Here is a 12,260-nt window from a genome sequence, read left to right as displayed (position 1 = left end):
TATTCTGGGATTTTTAAGGTGTTGAATGGATTTATGCATTAAAAACATAATTTAAGTAATGTAAAACTAAGACTTGCTACCCCGAGAGGCACCTTTTACAACCCAATATGAGAGCGATGGTTCATGTTCAATCCCAAGTTGACACATATCCTTTTTAAAATAAAGTTAAAATAATATTGGCTATCATAAAAAAAGAAGAACAAAATAATTTCTAAGTAAAAGACCATGTTATGAAACCAGCTCACAAAAAGATAGAAAAATATATCAACGACTTAAAAATCAACCTCTTCAAGGGAGCAACCTCGTTTACATTACAAAAATGAACAAGTATTGGATGATACAAATGAAAAGACCTCCCTTTTATAAATGTTAGTCTTAGGGGTCATACTATAATCAGAGCTGACATAACAATAATAATGTAAGGGCACAACAATAACAATAGTGGGCTTCTATGGGGCACAATAATAACAATATGGGGACTACATGGGCACAACAATATAATGAGGGGGTTGAACTAATAACAATAAGGGGTTACACTAGTAGTATAACGACCTAACATTCCCCTCTCCTTCAAAAAGTGTTGTACTCAATGCTTGAGTAGTTATATATGCTTCTGTATAAAATTCTCGTCCTCCCATGTGGAATATTCATTGGGTAAGTTCTTCCACTTGATTAGATACTCTGAAATTGATTAATTTTGTAGTTGTTGGGTTTTTCTTTACACGAGTCCTTCAGGTTCCAATATGATGTTTCCTTCCTCGTCAATTTTAGACAATATTGTTTGAACTGGGAGCTTGTCACCTATAACCTTCTTTGAGAACGAAACATGGAAAACTGGAGGCACTCGGGAAGATGCAGGAAGCTCCAATTTGTATGCCATATTAACAATATTTTGTAGCACCTTGTAAGGACCATATTATTTGGTGATACTGTATTATCCTTCTTAGCTTGCTTGAGGTACATTTGTTTGTATGGTTGTATTCATAAAAATACCCAATCACCTATATCAAAAGTTCTTCAGCTGTGACATTGATCTGCCTGTTGTTTCATTTGATTCTACATGAAAGTGTGGTTATCCTTTTTCTTCTTGATACGTCCTTCTATATTTAGAGTTTGAGGAGTGGTAATTCCTACCAATGCATTACAAGATATGATCAGATTCATTTCTTCTTTCTGTGGGGTTGGTTCCTGGTGTATATCCTCTTCTTTTGAAGTTTCTTGATCCTATTTTTCCTCTCATTCATAATCAATGTAAAATAATTTATTCTCAGCACGCTTATGACCTTTAGTGTATTTTCTATCACAACTGTAACAAAGGTCATTTTCTCCCTTTCCTAGGAGCAACAACACTTCCATCTTTATAATTTGAGTGGTAGGATTTCTTGTTGCCATAATTTTTCTTTCCAGCCTGAATGCCTTCTCCAATGAAGCAGGTTCCAAAAGACAAACCTCATGTTGAAAGATATCCTTTAAAGTCCCTTTGAAAACATCAATTCTATGCTTATCTAGAATATCATTTACCCTTATATTCAATTTTTGGAAGTCCTTAATGTGCTCTACCCTTGAACCCTTTTGTTTTAGATTTATCAATTGGCTAAAGAAGGTGTTTCTCTTTGTATCCTCATAATGTGCTATCATTTCCTCTATAAAAATTGATGAAGTGACAAGTGGTTTATGAGAACAAATCCCTTTATACATAAAAATTGATTCGGTTCTAAATATAAAGACGCAATATGTACCTTTTGTAACAATTGCACATCATGTAGATCAACATATTTTTCCATTTTTAGTATCCATCTTATGGGATCCTTGCCATCAAACTTCCTCATATCAATATTTGGAATATGGTGGGTCTTCATTTCAATGTTAGATTCTATTAAATCATGATTAAAAATTATTTTTTTCTCATCATGAGTTTCCTCTACTACCTTTTCGTCATTAGGAGGTATTTCTTGTAGCAGCTTTGTCCCACATTCCTTCAAACCTTCCATGTATTTATTCAAATCTTCCATGTCTTTCTTCAAATCTTCTTCCATGGCACATATAATACTTTTTATCTTAGCTTCGATTGCATTCTTCAAATCATCCATACAATTTTGCTTACTAGGTGTTTCTATTTTCTTGATTCGAGTCATTATTTTTCTTGCTTTTAGGAGCTCAATATTTAAATGTCTGTAACTATGTAATTTCAGATCTTCACATTTTGAAATTTTAGACTGTGGTATCCCTCTGTGTCCTATTTCCAACTCTGCAATTCTGATCAATATTTGATTCTTCAAGGAAGAGATGTCAAATCTTCCACAATGACATGATTATAAACTAATTTAGTAGAGAGAACTTGTATGAAGTTCCACGTGTCACTGTTTTGACCTTAGGAATTGAAACTAATACACAACAAACTACTTTCTCTCCTCTTTCTATAAAGTTTTATTAAATTTCAAACTGATTCTTAGAGAAAACGTTATGACGATTTTCCCAAGCTCACCTGTTTGGAACGTAATTGAGTAGTTGGAAAAAAACCCTAAATTCTTGGACCATATATCCGAAAATATAGCGAACCAAGATCTAAAAGTGGGCTCCTAGCTTCACCAAGATTTCAGATCAAATGGGTTTTAATTTCAGAGACTGAAACTTCGTAGAAATAGAATTATAGCGAAAATGCCACGATGGCCTATTTTAGATGGAATTCTGGAGCTTGCAAAAATCCTAATTTCCTCAAATCATATCTTTGAAAATGTAGCAATACAAGATCTACAAATCGAACCCGAGGTTTAGAAATATTTATGCTCAAATGGTTTTTTTTTTAGCTTCTAATATTTTGTAGAAAAATGTTATAGTGAAAGTTCCATGATGACCTATTTGGAGTAGCGAAACCCTAGAATCCAAAGCTCTGATACCAAATGTTGTGAAACCAACTCACAAAAAGATATAAAAATAGGTCAAGGACTTAAAAAGCAGCCTCTTTGAGGGGGAAAACTCCTTTACATTACACAAATGAACAATTATTGGATGATACAAATGACAAGACCTAATTTTTATATATAGGAGTCTAAGGGGTCATAATATAATCAGAGCCGACATAAGAATAATAATGTAAGGGAAAAACAATAACAATAGTTGGCTTCTATGGGGCACAATAATAACAATATGGGGACTACATGGGCACAACAATATAATAACGGGGTTGCACTAATAACAATAAGGGTTACATTAGTAGCATCGGGACCTAACAGGGCATGTTCGCCATATTAAAAACACAAAAATGAATATAGTTAGTCTTAATTAAAATCATTATATATCAATAATATCTCCATTCTCATTATGTTGGCACCATTTATTATCAAAAATATCATTCAATACGAATTTCACATTGTTAAAGTATTTGGCTCTCTAGCGTAGCCAATATTTTGTTGTCTAAGTAACATATTTTTATTTCAAACTTTTAAAAATGATAAAGTAATTATAACTAGAAAAGGAATTGTATTTTGAACTTTGAGAGTGATAAAGATGTATAATTCTCATATTTTTTTAAATATTTTAATATAAGACTTAAATTGTAACATCCTTAGTAATGTTGTGTAAACACACATATGATTATAATTTTTTTTATAGAAATTACCAACATATAACTTTCTTAATTACTATTCCATATTCTCATTAGCCATTAGATAAAATCCTTCATCATTACATAGAGTAACTTAAAATATGGAATAGTAGGTTACATAACATAACAACCAATGTTGTTGTATATTATCATAAACGTCCGGGTGTAACCTTGCATTAATTTCTTTTAACCAGGTTAGTTAATCACATACTTAATAATGTAAATATCACGTCATGCAAGGAAGACGTAATATCCCCAATGATATGGCTCTCTTGGTTTAAATAATGGTTAAGTTGGGTTGCAGTTAAAATTAGAATTTAAATATAAAATTTAAATGTTTTAATTTATTTATAGAAAAATATTTATTTTTGTTTCTATTCTATTCGGAGAAATGATGAATTATTAATCACATCATATATGATAATTGTTCTTGGAGGATATGGCCAGGGCTACTTGGAGAGTTAAAGTCCCTTTAGTCAGAAAACAATTAAGAAAAGTTATTTATATCCTAAATAAGGGAAATAACAAAATGTATGTAGTTCCTCAATTCTGGACTATTGTTCGCTCAGAAATAAAAAGAAGAGGAATAATAAGGAGGCGTCCAGAAGAATGGTTGGGAAAAATTCCATTGATTGGAAGAGGAAGATAACAGATTAAGAGACCATAAACAAAATAATGGTTAGAGAAAAATCTGATTATTCTAGTACTCGTACTGGGTGTTATTGTGGGAGAAAAATAAAGCAAATGCCTATCATTAGTGGGAGATAAATATTGGTGAAACCCTATTGAAGAGTAAATTTTCTACTCAGGGGTAGATGAAAACTTTTATCTAGAAAATACATTGTTCAATCTGATTGAAGGGACAACAACTCGAGGGTAGCTAGATAAGACATATATCTTATGTGTAACTTACCTCTTCTAAACCTTCAAAAAAAATTCTTTCTATAATTACCTTCAAAGCCTCATAAGTGCATATTTTCACCGAAATTCTTAGATAATTCTATGAAAAAATATAAATATCCTTAGTTATGTTCTCCCTTAACATATTTATGATTCCTTATTTTTTATTTTTTTGTAACCTTGGTAGATCCTTCTATTTTCATTCAAATATAAGAAAGTTACATCCACATATGAATAGTTAGGTGGCCTCAACTTTCCCAAAGGAAAACCAAGTTTGTTTGCCACCTAAAAATATGATAAGCGATCCAATAGAAAAAAATAATAAGCCTTTATACCCAAGCTATATAGGTCTATACATCTTTACCTTGTCCCAACATTATTTTCCTCTGAACATAAAAAACATCATTTTGAAAATTAAAAGTTAACCGCATATATGCTAATAAAAAATGAAACCATCTAACAACCTACTCTTCTCCCTCGATAGAAGAAGAATTCACTGGAGTTGGGTCCTTAACATTAGAACCTAGAAGTTCCTTCTACGAAATAAGGTAGGGAAAGTGATCCTCAAATCGACATAGGTGTCCATCTTGTTTTTGCAGTTAGAACTAAAGTTTCTAGAAGTCTTTCTTATAGTTGAGAAATCTTGTACCCATGTTGCCATACTCACCGAGATCTGCTCCAAGGCCTTGCACAAAATTATTTTCATGGTCCATTATAGGTATAAAGTCTATTGGAACTAGGTAACTCTCCCTCGAATATGCCTCAGATCCAACACCATCTCCCACCAATCATCCATATCAATATGCATCGATCCTGCCTAGAAGTTTAGATCAACTTCCCACTCCTCAATTAACCGCTTGATTTCCTCATTGGTCCCTTCATGATAAGCAGTGGTCGCATCGTTTATGATGTTTGCTACTGGTTTGTGTTACCTTATTTTTCTGCCAGAGGAGCTAGGCTACTCCTCCTACATAGTCACCTGAGTTCTCCTACCACAGCCTCTAACCTTCACAACCCGTGCCATTGCTACAAGCTCATAGTGCTCAGTGAAAAAGTGGGTATGGTGAATTCCCTGTACAGGTGGTGGCCCAAGCCCAGAAGCCATTTTCTTCCAGGTTACCCTACCCCCGTGCACACCTGCCATGGGAGAACGAAATAGTATTTGCTATGATAAAATTAAATGAACCTCTATCGGCTTTATCTCATGCACCCCATCCTTGATGTCCAACCCACACAAGAACTCAACTTCCACACACCATAACCAATTTTCATAGTAACCAAAAGAAGAATTTAAAAGAAAAACAAGACCAACAACATAAATGTAGTCCCCAGACCCAAACTGTTGTAGACCTTTGACTATAATCCTACAAAGACTTCTACAGAGACCAAGGGAATGAGTCTTAGCAAGATAAACAACAAAAAAATTATAGTTCCGAGACCAATATATGTGCAGGGAGAAAATATTCCACTCAACCCCAGGGATTATAGTAAAACTAATCCTATAGTCTGACCTAAAAATGACCCAACCCCAAACCCCAGGATTATAAAACCAAACCATGAAGAGACGATCCTAAGGGCTAGTGATAGAGACATACATCTCATATAACTCCATCCAATAAATAAGAATTTTGAAATGAACCAACATAGATAACATGCAAGTCATCATGGCATACACCTCAAGGATAAAAGCATTGACGACTTCCAAAAACCCTATTTAGTCCCACCTGTAGATAATTCAACCCCATGTAGACACAAATTCCATAATCAAACAAGCTGATGCTTGGAGGAGGGAGAGACAAAATAGTTCACATACCATATTACCCTCGACCAGAGAAGATTATTCCACCACCTTTCCTGGAGACGCAACGTTCCTCTGCACTCATCGTCACCCTTCCACATTGCTTTCCCTTGTAAACATAACTTACTAATAACCCTTGTAGAGCGCTTAACACCAAGCCAGACCAAAGACACAATGTCGCTAACACCTCCTGCAGAAGTATTAAACTCTTGCATGCAAGGAGCCATCGTACCTATCGCCTCAAGCATGTGGAGGGTGGCGGGTTTGTACCCTAATGCCCTTCGCATTTAAATTATATTGATGGGAGTATCATCCAGCTCACACCCTGATCGAGGGTCACTTATGATTCCTTATGAGTAGGAATGATATTCCTTATAATATAGTTTCATTGTTTTAAGATAACTATTACATTAATCTTGATCCTTCGACTCTCATATATGTGTGTTATGACTATCCTTGAGCCATCATAGTTTTATTTGTTCATAAGTAATTATAAGTAATTGATTGAACTCTTCCAAAACGTAACATAATATATGCCTTCCCAAAAAGGGGTATTATGAATTTAATTCAGGGACATATTCCACTAAATGTCCACTAGGTTATATACAGACATGGAATGAATTATATGCATATAAAAGATTATTATAATTTCTCCATTCAACATAAACTTGTCATCATACCACTATGGTCCCTTCTAAGTCCATGATAATTTCCTTCTTTCATAAGACTCTTGTCTACCATTAATGTCTCCTTATGAAAACCACCATTAGTTAGTTTATTTACATGCCTTTATAATGGCGACCTTTGTATTCTCATATATAAGCTAGTTTCCTCATTTGGTATCCTTAATTTATGGCTAGCCTTACCTTCTCATGAGTTTTTTCTTCATTCCCAAATGGGATTTTATTTGCACCTCTATTGAGCAAGATCATTTAAGTGCCCATAAATACCAATCACACTTTAATTATGACATTTTGTTCTAAGTTTCAACTCTACGTAAGTCCTAATTATTTCAATTATTTAATACCTTATTGCAAAACCTTGGTAGTTTAGATATAGTAATACCATTCACTCATATTACTTGCCATACATTTTGATGATGCTACATTTGTTATGTAACCAACTCACAAAATAGAAGAAAAGATACATTAACGACTTCAAAATCAGCCTTTTCGTGGGGGAACCCTCCTTTACATTACACAAATGAATAATTCTTGGATGATGCAAATGACAAAACCTCATTTTTATATATAGGAGTCTAATAACAATATGGGTACAATAGGGGCACAAAAATAACAATAAGGGCTACAATGACAATAGTAATGGGGGAATCACTAGTATTATAGGGACCTAACATGCCCCTCTCCTTCAAAAAAGTGCTTTCCTAAATGCTTGAGTAGTTTTGGATGCTTCTGTATAAAATTATTACCCTCCCACATGGAATATCCAGCAGGTAAATTCTTCCACTTAATGAGATACTCTGAAATTGATCGATTCTGAAGCTGTTGATTTCTTGTTTTTGTGACTTCTTCAGGTTCCAATATGATTTTTTCTTCCGCGTCAAGTGCTAGAAATATTGTTCTGAACTAGGAGTTTGTCACCCACAACCTTCTTTAAGCATGAAACATGGAAAAATAGGTGCACTCGGGAAGCTGCAGGAAACTCCAATCTGTATGCCATAGTACCAACCTTTTGCAACACCTTGTAGAGGCCATAATACTTTGGTGATAATTTATTATCCATCTTAGCTTGTTTGATGGACATTTGTTTATATGGTTGTAGCGGTAGGAATACCCAGTCACCTACATCAAAACTTCTTTTGCTACGATGTTGATATGCATGTTGTTTCATTCTATTCTGCGCAAGGTTATCCTTTAAGAGTTGGAGAACTTGTTGTTTATGCTCAATGTGATCTTCCACTACTCGATCCTTAGAATTCTCTCTTAAATATGATGTGATTGATGGTGCATGATATCCATAAAGTTCCATAAGTGGGGTCATTTTTGTTGTAGTATGGAAGGAAGTGTTATACCACCATTCAGCTAGAGGAAAGCATTTGACCCATTGTGTCTATTTATCAGATACAAAGAAATGAAGATATCCTTCCAAAAATTTGTTTGCTCTTTCAGTTTTCCCATCAGATTTAGGATGACAAGATAAGCTATGAGCTAACTGAGTACCAAGACAAGAAACTAATTTTGTCCAAAAATTTCCATTGAAAATGGGATCTCTGTCACTTACAATAATCTTTGGGTTTCCATGTAGCTTTTAAATTTTTTCCACAAATGAAGTAGAAACTGTATTGGCTTTAAATGAATGCGATAATGCACAAGAGTGTGCATACTTGATAAGTCTATCAACTACCGCCATGATGACACCCTTTCCTTCAAACTTGGGTAAGCCTATGATAAAATCCATTGAAACATGCTCCCAACGTTGGCTTGGAATGGATAAAGGTTGTAATAGACCTGGGGTCTTAATTGTTTCAACTTTATTTTGTTGGAAAATTAAATATTCCACCACAAGCTTTTGAATATCTGATTTAAGGCCATCCAAAAAAAAATCCTTCTTAACCCTGTGGTAAGTTTTTAAAATCTTCAGTGCCCTCCCAAGGGAGAGGTGTGAAATTCCATAAGAATCTTTTATTTTAGTTGGGAATTATTACATAGGTATAAGCGATCTTTGTACTGTCACGAATCATTTTTCCAATTAAATGTATCAGATGTACTGGGATCTTGCTGTAAATTTTGAATGAGTTCCCACACTTCTTCATCATTCTTCCATTCATCCCTTGCTTTGTTTATCCAATCTGGTTGGATAATAGAAATGGCAGAAAGCACTACTTCCACATCCTCATCCTTTCTTGAGAGTGCATTTGCTACAACATTTTGCTTCCCTTTTTTGTAGATGATTTCAAAGTCATAACCCAACATCTTTGTGACCCAATTTTGTTGCTCTTATAAAGATAATATTTGTTCTAAAAGGTATTTAATACTATCATGATCCCTTTTTACCTTGAAGTGTCTTTCAATTAGGTAGGGTCAAAATTTCTTAAGTGCATGTAGTATTGCCAACATTTCCTTCTCATAAATAGATTTGTGTAAATACTTTCCTTTGATTGCACAACTTTCAAAAGCAATGGGTCTTTCTCCTTGCATTAAAACAACACCAATTCCATTTTCTAAGGCATCACATTCCACAATAAAGGTTTTTTTGAAGGCTGGCATAGCTAAGACCAGTGCTTGGCACATTACCTCTTTAATATGTTCAAATTCCTTTGTTGCATCTGAAGTCCATTAAAATTAATCTTTCTTCAATAATGTTGTTAGGGGTGCTACTATTCGCCCATAATTCTTAACAAACTTTCAATAATACCCTGTCAACTCGAGAAATCCTCACAGATGCTTTATTGATGTGGGGATTTTCCATTCCTTAATGGCTTTAATTTTTCTAGGGTCTACCTTCACACCTTCATGAGATATAATATGTCCTAGATATTACACCTCTTGTACTCCAAAGAAACATTTGGAGCTTTTTTCATATAATTGTTTCTCCTCTAATAGTTAGAGCACCTTGTCAACATGTTGAACATGATCCTTCCAAGACTTGTTGTAGATTAGTATATCATAAAAAAATAATAACACAATTTTTATAAGGAAGTGTTTGAAAATGGAATTCATCAAACCCTAAAATGTAGAAGGTGCATTGGTAAGGCCAAAAGGCAAGACCAATAATTCATAATGATCCTCATGAGTTCTAAATGTTGTTCTTGGAATGTCTTCACTCTTCATTCTGATTTGATGATATCCTGAACAAATATCGAACTTGGTGAAGTAAATTGATCCATGCAATTCATCAATGACAGGAATGGGAAATTTATCTTTAATAGTGAGATTGTTGAGCTCCCCATAATCTGCACACATGTGCCTTGACCCATCCTTCTTATGCAAAAATATTACTGGAGCAGAGAATGAACTTTGACTAGGTTGAATTATACCAACCTCTAGCATTTCTGCAACCATAGGTTCAATTTCACTCCTTTGGGCATAGGGATATCTGTAAGGCCTGATGTTTGGAGGAAAAATTCCTAGAATCAAATGAATAGCATGATCATCATCATGAATAGGTGGGAGGCCTTTAGGAGTCTCAAATACCTTGGAATGATTGTCCAATACATTTTGGAGATCTAGAGAAATAGGTGATTTCGATGTGGGAGCCTCTAGCGAAAATAATTGTGAAATTACGCCTTGTTGTTCTTTCTTTAGAATCTTTGTCATTCCGTTAGAGCTAATTATATTTCTTGGTTTCCCTGTGATACCCCTTAATTCAACTTCCTTTCCTTCCAAATAAAATTTCATGAAAATTTCTTGAAAATTAAAAGCTATTGTACCTAAGGATTGTAGCGATTGGACTCCTAATACAACATTAGCACCACCCATTGGAATGGAAATCATTGGGCTATTAAATACATATTCTCCCAGGGATAGCTTGATATTATGGCACTTTATAGAGAAATTTATGGTTCCTCCACTTGCAACCATCACTTGACACTCTGGTGTTGGATATAGGAAGCAATTCAATTCCTTGGTTATCTTACAATGAATAAAATTATGGGTATTGCCCGAATCAATCAACACTATTACCTTTTTATTCTTGATATATACTTTTATCTTGATAGTTTGAGGAGTGGTAATTCTGGTCAATACATTACAAGATTTGGTCAGATTCATTTCTTCTTTCTCTAGGGATTGTTCCCCGTGTATATCCTCTTGTTTTGAGGTTTATTTTTCCTTTTCTTCCTTCTCTTCACAATCTATGTAAAATAATTTCTTCTTAGCACACTTGTGACCTTTAGTGTATTTTCTATCACAATTGTAACCAATCCCTTTTGCTATTTTTTCTTCCAATTGTTGTGGTGTCAACCTTGTAGGTTATGGAAGGCTAGGTGCAACAACACTTCCATCATTATATTTGTGAGTGGTAGGCTACCTTGTTTCCATAATTTTGCTTTCCATTTATCTTGCCAAACTTAATGCCTTGTCCAATGAATCAGGTTGCCAAAGGCAAACCTCATGTTGGATGTTATCCTTTAAAGTCCCTATGAACACATCAATCCTATGCTCCTATGGAAGATCTTACCCTTATATTCACTTTTTGGACGTCCTTAATGTGCTCCATCATTGAACCCTTTTGTTTGATATTTATCAATTGGCTAAAAAAAGTGTGGATTTTTGTATCCTCATAATGTGATATCATTTCTTCTGTAAAATTTTCCCAAGTAACAATTTGTTTATGAGATCAAAGCCATCGATACCATACAAACTGATTTGGTTCCAAATATAAAGTTGCAATGTGTACCTTTTGTGTGTTTTTCACATTATGGAGATCAAAATATTGCTCTATCTGTAGTATCCAAGTTATGGGATCCTTGCCACCAAACTTACTCATATCGATTGTTGACAAATGGAAACAAGAAATTCCAATTTAATTTTCCTTGAATTAAACTGTGAATTAAAATAGAAATCTTTTCTCATAGAAATTTGAAAATAATTAATTAAGTTTAATTAACTTAATGAATTTAGGAAATTCAAATTAGAAGTCTTTTAGAAGACATGTATATGTTCTCCGTAGCTTATAGGAGTTAAGGATGAGTTATGAATGAGTTGTAATTAATTAACTTAGTTTATTGAGTTAAGTCTATTTAAATTAGTGCCAAACAGTTTCGGGAACTAATAGTGAGTAAACAGTCAATTGGGACACTTGTAACCTAATTAGTGCTACTCTAGTTAACTAAAGATTCCACCATCAAAAACTCATGCATGTTGATTATGGGAAAGACCCAATTGAGACTAGAGTTCAGGGACAATGTACTATTTGTTTTAGGTTTTTATGAGTTGCACTGATAGTGAATGCATTCAGGAATTGATCTTTGAGGGATTGTGCTATTTTTAGAGGCTT

At 34.1% G+C, this 12,260-nt stretch overlaps 1 protein-coding gene across 1 annotated transcript in view; it reads right to left on the bottom strand.

The window, feature by feature from the left end:
* LOC149209560 (serine carboxypeptidase-like 32) overlaps positions 1-6,529 on the bottom strand; it is a 57,052-nt gene extending 50,523 nt beyond the window's left edge. The window contains exons 1-2 of the mRNA XM_089398670.1: positions 6,430-6,529; positions 5,498-5,641 (exon numbers count right to left, since the gene is read on the bottom strand). Coding sequence (XP_089254796.1) covers positions 5,498-5,641; positions 6,430-6,529 — 244 coding nt within the window. The remainder of the gene's footprint in view (positions 1-5,497; positions 5,642-6,429) is intronic.
* Positions 6,530-12,260: the final 5,731 nt, after the last annotated feature.

Source organism: Pinus tabuliformis, chromosome 1_2 (genome assembly GCF_031772625.1).
Source record: "Pinus tabuliformis cultivar Carrire ecotype Pingquan chromosome 1_2, CPIR1, whole genome shotgun sequence".
NCBI lineage: Eukaryota > Viridiplantae > Streptophyta > Pinopsida > Pinales > Pinaceae > Pinus > Pinus tabuliformis.
The sequence above is the reverse complement of the archived record's forward strand: the minus strand, read 5'-3'. Positions and strand labels throughout refer to the sequence as shown.